This window comes from Macrotis lagotis, chromosome X, assembly GCF_037893015.1.
Source record: "Macrotis lagotis isolate mMagLag1 chromosome X, bilby.v1.9.chrom.fasta, whole genome shotgun sequence".
Taxonomy (NCBI): domain Eukaryota; kingdom Metazoa; phylum Chordata; class Mammalia; order Peramelemorphia; family Peramelidae; genus Macrotis; species Macrotis lagotis.
In genome coordinates this window covers 647606422-647620959 of record NC_133666.1, presented here as the reverse complement: position 1 = coordinate 647620959, position 14538 = coordinate 647606422, and the positions used below count along the sequence as shown (strand labels likewise).

The window sequence follows — 14538 nt, the reverse complement described above, 5'->3', positions numbered from 1 at the left end:
TGTCTGAGGTTGGATTTGAACTCAGGTGCTCCTGACTCCAGGGCCATTCTGCTCTATCCACTGCATCACCTGGCCACCCCTACATAGTATATTTTTAATATAGACAGTAGAATCTTAGTGTCCAAAGTGCCCCAAGATATCATATAGTTCAACTCTCCAATTTTATTGATGTGGAAAAAATGAGGTCCAGAGATGGATTTCTTTAAATTTACATCATAATTTGTATCAAATCTGGGATTAGAATTGAGATCTCCTGACCCCCCAATCTCTGCTTTGCATCATATATCTCCTGTCTTTTTTTTTTTTTTGGCTTTCCTATAAGGCACATTTTGTGACTAAAACTCAGCAGATAAATACATTGCCAGCTGTCTTATACTGGGGGAAACTGAAGTAGAGGGCCCTGGAGAGGATTGGGAAGATAAACTGGCTATAAATTGGCTATCCCTCCCCATCCCTCCTATTCTCAAAGCTAGGCTAAATTCATATTCCTCCTAGAAAGTATTCCCAGTGTAAAGTGGTGGTCATTTCTTTCTCTGGCCTCCTAAGATTTTGTTAGGTATATAGATTTTTTTTTTGGCGAGGCAATGGGGTTAAGTGACTTGCCCAAGGTCACATAGCTAGGTAATTATAAGGTTTCTGCAGCTGAATTTGAACTCAGGTCCTCCTGACTCCAGGACCAGTACTCTATCCATTGTGCCACCCAGCTGCCCCCAGAGTATTAGGTATACTGCTTTGTAATTTGTCTCCCATCAAACAATAGTGTATTGTCTCCTTACAGTTAGCTCCTGTAGGATAGGAATCACATTTTATCTTTTATTTCATTAGATTATTTGATAGATGAATTAATTTTGTAAATTCATAAAATTCTGATTTTATTGATTGTAGTCTTATATTTTTTTGGAGGAAGAAAGTATTATTTCGTGTTTTGTGGTGGTTTGAATTTTCAGGATAAAGGAACAACATGTTTTAAAAAGAGCACTGGGGCTGTTTTAGGGACATACCAAAGGTATGATCCAGGCAATAGGTGCTGAGCTAGAATTTGAATTCAGATTCTAAATCTAGAACTCTTTTTGCTTCCCTGCCCCTTTTATTATTTGTATGATTTATCATCTAGTTATTGTAAAGACAACATTTTATAAAGAATATACTATAAAAATACAAGGAATATATAACATTATTTAATAGAATTATCAGCTTAAATTTCCTAACATTTCTTTTATTTTTTTTTTTGTCAGCTGGGAGCCAAAGGATCTAAGCTGGAAGGAACTTTCCCACAGAATGCCTTCTCCACCAAAGAGCGACCTCCAGGCAACAAAGATGAGAGCCACGCTAGGACTTTGGAAACTACTAACATTTCAGTAGCTGGGAGCTTGTGGGTGACATTTTCCCCTTCACCCCACCTGCCGCCTCTGCCTTGGGCCGCCATGGTGTATTGATCACAGAAGAACCACGCTTTGTCCTTGAGTTTCGGTGGCTTGGGGTTTTGTATGGCAGCAGCGTAACCGTGGAGAGGCCAGGGTATCACAAACTTATGGATTTTGACAAGAGAGGAGGGAAAGGGGAGACGGAGGAAGGCAAAAGAATGGCCAAGACAGGGGGGGGAAGGAGCACCCATGGCTGTCGGAATTCGGGGACCAACTCGGGAGTCTTAATGGTGGGTCCCAATTTCCGGGTTGGAAAGAAGATTGGATGTGGCAATTTTGGGGAGCTCCGACTAGGTGAGAATGTTTTTATATTGTTATGCATGCCTTAGATCATAACATATAGCATCAAGTGTGGTTCATTTACAAAGACCTCCTTTTGGGAGGAGCAAAAAGCTTATTTTCCTCCTCCTGTTGCACTTGTTAGTATTATTGCCTATTGTCTCCTATCCCCATCTCCAGAAAAAAAAAAATGATCATAGAACTTTAGAGAAGTAAAATTAAGTGTTTGACATAAATTGGAGACCATCAACTTAGATAGAACTTTGACCTAGTTCTCTTTTTTCATTCTGATAAAGGGTGTCATCGACAGTACAATAGATACCATTACTTTTAAGCAGAACAACAAAGGAAGGAAACTATTTCCTTTTCTTGCTCCTTGTTCATGTTCCTTTGGACAAATATTGGGCAGCAGCAAGGCAGCAGCAGTGAAATAGTCTGGGGACATAGAATGCAGATCTTTACTTGAGTTCCTTCTTTTCTCAGAAAGAATCTTTAAATGACACTGACAGCACTCCTTTCCTATAATTCTTTTTCCTGCTATACTATCATTTCCATTAACCAACCACTAATTGCTATTATATACAAATATAGTTGTATTTGAAGTTGAGAAAAATCTTGGAAGTATACAAAGATACAAGGTGTTACTTTCAATGTTGAAGCATTTTTGTCTGTTCTATGTAATAGCAGCTTGGTGCAGTGGATTGAGTGTCTGGCCCAAGGACAGGAAGACCTGACCTCAAATTTAGTATCACTTAGTGGCTATGTGACCCTGGGCAAGTCATTTAACCTTGTTTGCTTCAGTTTCCTCATTTGTAAAATGAGTGGATTGAAGGAAATGGCAAACCGCTATAATCTCTTTTACAAAAAAATCCAAAAGGGTCACAAAGATTGGACCTGACTAAAATCAACTAAATAGCAACAACAATTTTAACATACTGTATTCCTACCAATTCGAGGGCCAAGGACAGGTCTTAACTTATGTTATTTCTGCCTCTGCTGGATCTTAGGCTCATTGCAGTCTGTTAATTCAACTCCTGCATTGCTCTTGAGGTGGGGGAGGGTCCATTGGGACAACCTCCATATTCTCCTTTTCTACTCCCTCTTTTTTCCTTTTCTCTCTTCCTGTCTCTCCCATTTCTCTGTAAATAGTAAAATTAAATATAGTTGAATAAGTATAAAATTGTAAATTTTTAGTTTTCTGACATTCATAGGATCATAGTTACAGAGATAAGGGATTCAAAAGCCATCTAGTCCTTCATTTCACTGATAAGGAAACTGAGGCCCAGAGGTGAAGTGCTTTGATAAAAGTCCACATGGGGAGTGAGTAATTAAGTAATATATAACTATTAATACTAACCTGAACTTTGATTGGAGTTTTCATTTGAAATGCTTTTTATTATTATATCATTCATTAAGTTTGTACATTTGTGTACATGACAATTCTTCAATTAACTAGTCTTGGATCATCTAGATTTTCCAATCTCTAGGAGCTCTTCTGTGTCCAAATTTGCAAGTATCTCTAGGAAATACTAGGAAAAAAGCAAGCAGAATCCATACATTTTTCAGTGACCACATACATTCCTCAGTGGATAACCTCTCAATCTCAGAAAAGCAGTTCTCTTTCCTAATTTTCATAATTCAGATAACCTGTTTCCCAGCTCACAGTTTGAAAGGAGGGTGCTTTAGCAGCCTCTAACACACTCCATATTCTAAAGGAATCATACTGACATGTGGCCATTTAACTTCAGCTTGAATCAGTAAATTAATACTCATTATTTATTGGAGATCCCCAAGGAAGGGAAATCCATCACCTCTCAAGGTGCTTAAAAAGTTTCTGTTGACTCTAAATTTCCTTTTGTTCCTGGCTCTCTGTTCTTTGGAGCCAAAAAGAAAAGTGTAGATGGTCCCTTTCTCACACATTTGTCCTTGAAATACTTTGGCTCAGTTACTATGATCTTTGAATTCTTTCCAAAGTAAAGGGGTTGGGGAGAGGGAAGAATGTCCATGGATCATGGATCTTCCAGCATCAGCTGATGACTGAGCAGCAAGTAAGAAAAACTATAAAAAAACTGTAAAAAGTAGGCCTCAGGGGCAGCTAGGTATTGCAGTAGATAGAGACTCCTCCTGGAGTCAGGAGGACCTGAATTCAAATCAGGCGTCAGGCACTTAATAATTGCCTAGCTGTGTGACATTGACTTAATCCCATTGCCTTGAAAAAACAAAAACAAACAAAAAAAGCAGACCTCGGAACTGAGCACTAAGGTGGGGGGGGGGGGTGTGTAATGGGGTAATGTTCTGAAAGGGTAAGCAGTTTTTCACCTTTCAAGAAGTAAATCTGTTCTGTCTCTCCATGGTTCAGATCATAACTTCCATCCATATTATTCTTTTGGGTATTTTGATCTTGCCTTTGTTTAAGTTATTCAGAGAGGCATTATTCAGTACATGAAAAGTCTTAGGATTCTTTTATAGTTGTACAGATGACAAGGCAATGTGGACTTTCTGGAAATAACCCTTATGCTTGACAAACAAATGTCTCCTTTCTCTAGTATTGAATTCTTAATGATGTTGTATATGAGTGATGGCAGCTTGTAGTAATAAATGTTTACAGAGAATTATCAATAAAAGGAAAAATGTTTATCAAAGGCAGGAAAGCATGTAATTCTTGGGAATAAATTTTTAAAATTTCCTTTATTTTTTATTTTATATTCCCAATAACATGCAAAGGTAATTTTCAACATTGATTCAGTTGCAGATTTATGAGTTCCATTTTACTACTATCCTTCCCATTGCAATGACAATTGTGTTTAAACATGTTTCCATATTAGTCATGTTGTAAAAGAGGAATTAGAACTAAGGGGGAGGGGAACTATGAGAAAGAAAGAAAAACCATAAAAAAAGGTTTTAAAAAGTGAACATAGTATGCATTGCTCCACATTCAGACTCTAGTTTTTTCTCTGGATGTGGTCTTTCAGAATTATCCTTGATTACTGAACTGCTGAGATAGCTGCATTCATCATAGTTGTTTAATATGTAGATGTTCTCTTGGTTCTGCTCATTTCACTAAGCATCTTCAAGCAAGTCTTTCCATACTTCTCTAAATTCTGATCACTTATGGTTTCTTATAGAACAATAGTACTACGGGGCGGCTAGGTGGCGTAGTGGATAAAGCACCGGCCCTGGAGTCAGGAGTACCTGGGTTCAAATCTGGTCTCAGACACTTAATAATTACCTAGCCGTGTGGCCTTGGGCAAGCCACTTAACCCTGTTTGCCTTGCAAAAACCTAAAAAGTAAAAAAAGAAAAAAACAATAGTACTACATAACATTCATATGCCATAATTTATCGAGCCATTCCCCAATTGATGGACATGCTCTCAATTTCCACTACAATTTCTACTTTGCCCTACAAAATGAGTTACTATAAATATTTTTGAAGATGTGGGAGTTTTATCCTTTTTAATTATCTCTTTGGAATATAAACCTAGTAGTGATATTGTTGGATCAAAGGGTATGCACAGTTTTATTGCCCTTTGGGCATAGTTCCAAATTGCTCTCTGAAGTGGTTGACTCCACCAACAATGCATTAGTGTCCCAATTTTCCCACATCCTCTCCCAACATTGATCATTTTCCTTTTTAAAAAATTATTTTATTTTTCCTCAGTTTTAACATTCATTTAAATTTTTTTTGAGTTCCACACTGAGACAATAAGCAGTTTGATATAGCTTATAATTCTGCAGTCATGCAAAACATATTATCATATTGATCATATCATAAAAGAAGACTCAGACCCAAAGAAAAAAATGTGAAAAATACAGAAAGTAAAAAAATAATATACTTCAATCTTAGTTCCTTCTCTGGAGACATTTTTCAACATGAGTCCTTTGAAATTGTCTTACATCATTATATTGCTGAGAAGAGCTAAATCTTAAACAGCTGGTCATCATATTGTATTGCTCTTACAGTGCACAAATGTTCTTTTAGTTCTACTCTTCACTTTGCATTAGTTCATGTAGGTCTTTCCAGGTTTTTCTAAAATCTGCCTGTTCATCATTGCTTAGAGCACGATAGTCCATTACAATCAAATGTCATAGCTTGTTCAACCATTTTTTCAATTGATGCGCATTCCCTCAATTTCTAACTTTTTTGCCATTACAAAAAGAACTGCAATAAATATTTTTGAACAAGTTAAGTCCCTTTTTGTTTTTGTTTTTTTTTTTAAATCTCTGGGATACAGACTTGGTAATGATATTGCTGGTGGCATGCATGGTTTCATAACCCTTTGGGCATAGTTCCCAATTGCTCTCCAGAATGTTTGAATCAGTCCACAATTCCACTACTAATGCATTAGTGTCTTGGAAATGATTTCCATCATAAAATACTTAAAATGAAAGGTTTTGAAAGCAAGTTCTTGACTCTCTTAATACATTTTAAAGTTTAACTTTTTATTTAATATGTTCCAAAAGATATTTAGTTAAAAAGACCACAAGTTCATGTCATCATTTGGCTTCTTGAATTTTTTTTTTTTTGCTTCCTTGTTTCTCTCCTAAGCAGGAACAGCTGTGTAAGCAGTGTTAGAGGTATTTATGGGCACTTCCAACAGGGGGAATACCTGTTGCTGGGGCAAGTTCACCAACTCCTACATTGCATATGAAATGTCCAAAACATTGGACAGTGTCTTTGCAAACTGTAGAGTTTAGCATTTGGAATTGCTGCTCTAATGAGTTCATTAATTTATCCAATGTGACAGTGATCTCATGTCCGTTGTGAAGAATGAGGTTAGAATAGATGCAGATGTGTTCTGCCCTTGAGATGACTATTTTACAGGCTGGGCAGGTGGCAACTATTATTTCTTCTAATGATACAAGCACATTATACCAACCAAAATGCAAGTTTCACTCCCCAAATCTTTTAAGAAAGGACCAAGTCCCTTAGAGACAGTTGAATAGAAAGCATATTCAGATTTTTAAACTTCAATAAGACTTTTAGAATCTTTAGGGTAGGAGTTGTTCTAAAGAGAAAAGGAAGGAGTGCTGCTTCATTTTACAGAAAATTCATAATAAGATGCCTTTAGAAACCTTCCCTAGTGTCTTTAAAACATCTAATTTTCACTGATTGGTGATTTGTGATGTGCACTGATGGAACACCCACATGGATATACATGAAATTTAAAATTTTTGCCCAACTTTTCTTAAGCTGTGCCAGTTCCACATAGCGAAATTAACTTCCATAATATTCTATATTTGTAAGGGTTTTATAGGCTTTGAAGGAAGTTCTCAATTTTGGGGGGTCCTTTGAGTTAGATCTATGAATTTGAGTCTAGAGGCAGAAGTCTGGTCTTGGTTTCTCCATGCCTTAAGAGCATGTCCTTCGAGTGCAGCTATTACCCCTTGCCACTAGTTGATTGACCAACCTGCCCAGAGCTTTGGTCTGGTATATTGCCCACAGCTTGAATTCTGCCTGTTTGTCTCTGTCCCTGAACTACCTTCTCTTGTCTTCAGAGGATGAGTCCTGTGAGTTTATTGACTGCTTTCTCCTGTTGGAATTCCTTATAATCACTGTGTCAGAAGACCATTCCAGAGACATTTCACTAAGGACATGAATCTAATATGACAGATTTTTAAAACTAATGGTTTCCTTAATGCCATCTGTTTACATAGAATAAGCCATGGGTCAGTTCACTTTTTTTTTGTGCAAGGCAAATGGGGTTAAGTGGCTTGCCCAAGGCCACATAGCTAGGTAATGAGGCCGGATTTGAACTCAGGTACTCCTGACTCCAGGGCCATTGCTCTCTCCACTCCATCACCTAGCTGCTCCCTGCCAATTCACTTTTAAACTAGCCCTGATTCCTGTGTTTTGGTGTGTCTGGAGCCACTATAGGGAGGGGTCATGGTAACAGCCTGTCTGTTCTCTTCATGGTCAGAAAGGCAACATGGCATAGTGGAAAGAGAACCAGATTTGAAATCAGGAGGTCTGAATAATGCTACTTTATAAGTGTGTCACTTTGGGCAAGTCATTTCTCCTGATCCTCCATTTCATTAATTGACCCTTTATAGAAATAGGAATATCATTAGCATAATGACATTGATAGTCGGTAAACATTTATTAATGCTTATTACTATAACTGTTGCTGAAGATAGAAACCAAGAAACGAAAAAGACAGTCCTTTTCTCAAGGAGTTTATAGTCTGAAGAATAACTCCTGTTTCTATATTAGCTGATTCAGTTTGCAAACAATAATAAAACATTAAGTCACTCCATGATTCCAAGTGTAATCTCTGTGCTAGAGCTTCAATAAGACCTGGCCTGTCTCCTGATGGAGATTAATTCTAGTAAGGGAATAAGGTACAAAGTCACATAACTATATATGATATGACTTGAGTTTTGTTAAGAGTTAAAAACCAGGGGTGGCTAGGTGGCACAGTGGATAGAGCACCGGCCCTGGAGTCAGGAGTACCTGAGTTCAAATCTGTCCTTAGACCTTTAATAATTGCCTAGCTGTGTGGCCTTGGGCAAGCCACTTAACCCCAATTGCCTTGCAAAAACCTAAAAAAAAAAGTTACAAAACAAAATAGTTTGTGAAGTCTTGGTGGGGGTCTTTAACAACAGGGATCACAGAAAATTGTTTTCTTTGCTGCTACTTTTGTAGGTGAGAACCTTGTTATTCCCATTTTACAGATGAGGAAACTGGGGGGATAACAACTCACAGCTGTTGTTTAATAAAGGCTGTAAAGTGTAAGGTGATACAGAAATACTAGCTGTTGCACTTTGACTCTTTGAAAGTCACTTTGGTGAGTAATAGCAATAGAGAGTGATCAACAGAAAAGGTTGGAGTGGGGGCAGAAGTCACTCATTTATTTTAATAACCACATGAACTCAAGGAGGAAAATTTGACCTCAGCAGTATCACTGAGACTTAATGGGCTAAAAGACCTAGACGAGGAACCTGACTCTGGAAGGCTATACCTTCAGAAGAAACAGGAGAGGTAAAAGTGGGGTCAAGTAGCATCACATCTTAAGAAGATACATTGGTGAGCTGGAATCCAGGAACCAGAGGTGGAGTATATACTCTGATAGAAAATGAGAGCAGTCATAATGTGTTGCAGACCCCCTTGAGAGAAGGAGGCAGATGAACAGTTTAGAAAATGGATTCTGTGTCTGACACAGGTGTGGTAGAGCAACAGGAAGATTTCAGCTGTTTGGAAATCTGCCAGAATGCTCTCTGTCCTTAATGATAATCTCAACTAATAAAAGAAAATTCTCCTTGATAGGTAGGAAACTGGTTGATAGAGCAGGTCACATGGGAGCCCTGGTGCTCCCAGGAGCTCTTCATATCAAAATGAGTGAGAATCTTCTGCTGACCCCCCTGAGTGTGTAGAGGGGAAAGTAAGCCAGGAAGCAGCTCATCAGTCAACAAGTATTAGACACCTACTGTGTGCTAGCCCCCCCCCATCCCTACTTACAAGGATTTTACTAATGGGGAAGATAAGAATTATATGTACACACACACAATACATTGTGTGTTTGTGTGTGTATGTATGTAAACATTAAGTACAAGGAAGTTGGGGAGGAAAAAGTACTAGCAGTTGAGGGAATCAGGAAAGGCTTCATTCAGAAGATAATCTTTGAGCTATATATTGGAATAAAGGAATTCTGTGAGGCCCAGGTAAGAAAGGTTTGCATTCCAGGTATATTAGATGGCCCATTCAAAGACATGGAGACAGGAGATGGAGGATTGAGTGGGAGAAAAAAACCCAGTCTGACTAGATCACCACAGTGTGGCAGAGGAAGTAACCTCTAATGAGATTGGAAAGAGAGGTTAAAACCAGGTTGTATAGAACTTTAAACACTAAGCAGAGGAGTGTATATTTGATTCTTGAGAAGGATGGATCTACTAGAGTTGTTTGAGTAGGGGAGTCACATGGAAAGATTTGTGTTTAAGGAAAATGTTTTGGCAACAGTGTACAGAATGAATTGTAGAGACCTGAAGCAGGGAGACTAATTAGGAGGCTATTACAGTATCCTAGGAGGTTGATGAGGGTCTGAACTAGGGTAAGAGCTATGTGAATAGAAGTGGGGGGGGAGGCAATGTCAGGTGTGAGATGTGTTGACAAACTAAATTGGCAATAAGTGATTATGTATTGTGATGTATCTTGATTCCTTGGTGAATAGTTCAACTCTACACTGCCCTCCTGAGTTTCTTGTCCCCTTATATCACCAGACTTGCCCATCCAAGAATCTTGGATCACTCTCTAACCTTCTCTCTTTGCCCCCACATGCACATGCTTCTGAATGTAGATAGAGACTTATGTCACTTAACTTCAACTGGGCCTCACTATGCTAAAGTAATCCTTTTTTTCCCGCCATCCTAATGAACTCAAAATCTCACAGAACAGTGACTTTTCCAAACCTTTTCATTCTTCCTCAGACCATCTATGATTCCTCTTCCCTTTCAGCTAAGACTTGCCTCACACTTCACCGAAAAATTGGAGACCATTTACTGAGTACTCCCTCTTCCACCCTCTTCATCTGACAAAACTCAGATGTTACAGAAACCACATCTCCTTCATCTGTGTGTCATAGGAGGTCACCATTCTTGTCCAAACTTCAGTATAAATGATTCTTTTCCGTGTCATTTTCTCCAACAGATTTCTTCCTTTATCTTCCTCCTGCTCTCCCTGTCTCCCTCCCTCAGCCTCAAAAGATCCTCTCTTGACTCTTATCCTCAACTGTTTTGTCCCCTTTCTCTCCTGCCTGTTATAATTAAACTCCTTAAGGCCATCCAGATGCCTGGAGCCTCCAGGCTCTCTTCACAACTCATTCCTTCTACTATCTCTTATGCATGGAATGTTCCTCCCTCCATATCAACACTCCAGAAACCTTTTTAGATCCCTCTTAGATCTAGAGTTTTTCTTTGCTGATCATCTCCTATATATCCCGTGAATAAACTTGTTTTTACAAGGATGCTTTCCTGTTGTCACCCCATTAGGTGGTAAACTCTTTGAGAAGCTTGTGCTTTCTCCTATTGGAAATTCATATAACTTTGTATCAAGACTTCTTGACTGAGGAAGGACAACTTTGAAGCTCCTTTGAGAAGCTTGTGCTTTCTTCTATTGGAAATTCATATAACTTTGTGTCAAGACTTCTTGACTGAGGAAGGACAACTTTGAAGCTCCTTTGAGAAGCTTGTGCTTTCTCCTATTGGAAATTCATATAACTTTGTGTCAAGACTTCTTGACTGAGGAAGGACAACTTTGAAGCTCCTTTTTACAAATCCGTTTTGCAATTTGATTATGGCTAGAGGGTGTCTGGGAGAAGAGGGAGTTTTCTGTACAGTGCTCTCCTGGAAATGCTCATAGCATTTGATATCAGTTTAGAATAAAACTGAAATGGGGGGAGGTCTGAGCAGAGACTAGAGGATTTCTTGACAAGTATGTTATAGAAGGAATTCTTTTTTCAGATATATATAAAAGTTACCCTGAGGCCTTTTTTTTTTTTTAATCTCTGTAGGTGTATAATTTTGAATCCTTGAATCTCAGGGCTGAAATGTATCTCAGAATATCTAATCTAAATTTGCCCTGAACAAGATTCCTTTATATAACATCCTTTGTGTGGCCATCCAGCTTCTGGACACTGATAGCATTTAGCCCTTCAGGAGTTGCTTTCCTAAGGTGTACTAGCCATTGTTCTTACAGTAAATTCTAACTGTTGAGCTAAACAGAATTAAACTAATTTCTTTTTCCTATAAAAACTTTTCATAGGTTGAAGACTTTTCCCTTCTACCTTTACTCCTTCAGCCTAAATGACTTCAGTTTTTCCACTCATGTTTTTTCAGGCCTTTTCCCATCTCATTTCACATATGTTCCCTTCCTTAAGTAGCCTGTCTAACATGGAACACAATTCAAACCAGCTTGGGCAGGGGACAGTGTAGACTCGGGTGACATTGGCTTCCTCATCTGTGTCTCATTGACCATTATTGGACTTGGTTTCATTAAAACTTCTAGGTGTCTCCTGTTCCTTTTCAACCATATCATTGGCCTTCTTACTTCTTGTACACAGTACTCAGTCTTCTGGGTCTTTGACTTTTTACTAGATTTTTCCTCTCCCTCACCTTTGCTTCCTTACTTCCTATCATCTGCAGGAGCTTTTCCAGATTGCTCCCCTCCCCCTGGACCCTTCCCATGCTTAACTTTCATTTATGCCACATACATTTGAGTGGACCTTTTATTTTTGGCATGTTATCTCCTCCACTAGATGGGGAATATGAGCTGTCCATCACTTAACACAGAGTTTGGCACATCACTTAAAAGATCCTTGTTGACTGACTGAAATCATGTCTGTTCCACATACATTGTATTCAATCTCATCTCACATCCCACCATTGACTTAAGATACATTTTTTCCCCACCACTATATAGGATGCAGGCAAGTCAAAAATTACAGGGCCAGGTAGGTACTGCTTAGTGTCTTTATTGTTTTACATCAAAAATGTGTGTCTACATGTTTTTTCTAATGGACACCACTCTCCTGTTTCTCCTCCTACCTTTTTATTATTGAGGTGTAATTATCCCTCTAACTGTAGGTATCCTTCAGGGTTCTGTCCTAGACCACATCTCTTCTCCCTCTTTCACCTCCCTTTATCAGCCCCCATAGAGTTAATTAACTTCTCTATGCTGATGATTCTTCAATCTACCTATCCTGTCCCAAACTCTGTTGACCTTTGATGTTACATCTCCAACTCCCTTTCAGGCATCTTTTTTTTTTTGTCACAGCCATTTTTATTAACAGACCATTAGAAATATAATCATGGTGGAGACCTTTAGTTCATTCTTCTAATAAGCCTGTTTATCTGGTCTTCTCTGTCACCAGCATCTCCACCTTCCACAAAATGTGTTGTCTTTTTCTTCATTCCACCCTGAGGAGAAGATAATTTGAAGGGCCGCAGGAAGTTGTTGGCAGCTTTGAAGTGCTTGCCAACAGTGTAGATCTCATGGATCAAGTCCTCCATGCAGATAATTCCATATTTACCAAAAAGATTTTGCAATAAGAGCATTATCAGTCAAGGCAATTCTCTGTTTCTTGATCTTGCCATAACCACATTTATAAATCAAATCATTCACAGACTTCAGGTTTGGATAACCCCGTGCAATGTATGGTTCCACAATCCTCTGCATGTTAATTGAAACCTTGTTAAGCTTAACAAAAGTGCCATTGAAGATTTGGTGAAGTCGAAGAAGTTGCAGTACTTCTTAGACCTTTGGGCTAACACCATTGATACCTCTTTTGATTCTGATCACAAAAGCCAACTTGGGTTCAGCAGGTACATAGTAGTTGCCAGCTTTTCGTGCCATTCTAGCCAACCAGATTTCGCTTCTGTACATCTGTCTGTACTCCTTATGGTTGGCTTTAGCTTTTTCATAGATAACTTTTCTCTGTATTTTATGGAGCTTTTTTATTGCCACCTTCTTCTTCAGGCCCTTGGCCCTAAGTATTGCAAAAGCCTTTTGTTTTTTTCAGAAGAGACTCTGGAACAGATGATAGCTTCTTCTTTTCTTCTGCACCCGCCATGATTCCAGTCGGAAAAAGAGACCTTTCAGACATCTTGAACTGAATGCTCTGTAGACATCTTGGACTCCCCATGTCCATATGGAACTTGTGATCTTCCCCTCCCAAACCTTAACCTCAACCTTACCTTTGTTGTACGGCTGGAAAGGGCCAATACCATCTTCCTAATCCCTGGGCTCCTCCCTCTTCCCCCCCCATCCAATCTGTTGCCAAGAGCTTCTGATTTCACTTTTGTACCAGCTCTCCCACCACTTTCCCCATATTTTCTCTTGACACTGCCACCCCTCTAGTGGTCCTCATCACCTGGATTATTGTAATAGCTACAGGGGACTGTGCCACTCTCTGTTGTTCATCCTGTGTACTCAGAGGACTCATGACATCTTGATGTTGGGGTCCAGGTACAGTGTGTCTGCTATGATTGATCAGGCTAGTACAAATGCAGCAGTCTCTCCCACTTGTCAGGCACAAATACTCCACTGGAACATTTGGAATAGGGATGTCTCTGCATTTGTACAACTCACATTTCCTTTGTGCTATGTGAATGACAGATTCAATTTTACTCCTAGAGCACAGGACAGGGCCTTAGGGCAGTCCATGCTGGGTGGACCTATGGCAGGGCCTCTCATTCTCTATTCAGCCACTGAAGTGACTTTCCTAAAGCGCATGTCCAGCCATGTCATCCCCCTCCTTAGTAAACTCCTGTAGCTTCCTGTTATCTCTAAGATCGACTGCAAAATCTTATGTTTGATGTTCAAAGCCCTTGATAAGTCAGCCCCCTCCTCCATTTTCCAGTCTGTTCACACTTTCTTCTCTAGGACATAGTCTTCTCTCCAGTTTGGACCATTCTCTGGCTGATCTTGGGCCTGCTAGGCTCCTCCTCTGCTCCAACTGCTGCCCTCCCTGACTTCTTTAAATTCATACTAAAACCTCAATCTCTCTTCATTCCAAGGCTTTCCTCTGATAATCAGCTCTCATTTATCATGACTACAGTTTGCTTTGTGTGGATTTGTTTGCCTTATGTGTCTTCCTTCCCTCAGATTTTTTTTTATCCCTAGCACTTAGCTCAGTGCCTGGTATGCTGAAGGCACTTAATAAATATTTACTGATTTATTAATAAGGTTAAGTACAGGAGGAACAGAGAAAGAATGAGGGAAGTGGAGGAAATCGGTGTTGGACTGCAGAGGGCACTCCAGGGCTGCTGCAGCTGAGCTGGGCAGATCTACTGCCTTTTCTTTTGCAGTCAACTTTTGATAGTGTCAAATGAGAGTATGTCTGT

At 39.3% G+C, this 14538-nt stretch overlaps 1 protein-coding gene and 1 pseudogene across 7 annotated transcripts in view; one reads left to right on the top strand and one right to left on the bottom strand.

The window, feature by feature from the left end:
- CSNK1G2 (casein kinase 1 gamma 2) overlaps positions 1-14538 on the top strand; it is a 91179-nt gene that overhangs the window by 40060 nt on the left and 36581 nt on the right. For all 7 annotated transcript variants that reach the window (XM_074204658.1, XM_074204655.1, XM_074204660.1 and 4 more), the window contains one exon: positions 1236-1718. In XM_074204658.1, coding sequence (XP_074060759.1) covers positions 1532-1718 — 187 coding nt within the window. In that variant the 5' untranslated portion in view covers positions 1236-1531. The remainder of the gene's footprint in view (positions 1-1235; positions 1719-14538) is intronic.
- Positions 12466-13277, bottom strand: LOC141501016 (large ribosomal subunit protein uL30-like; annotated as a pseudogene).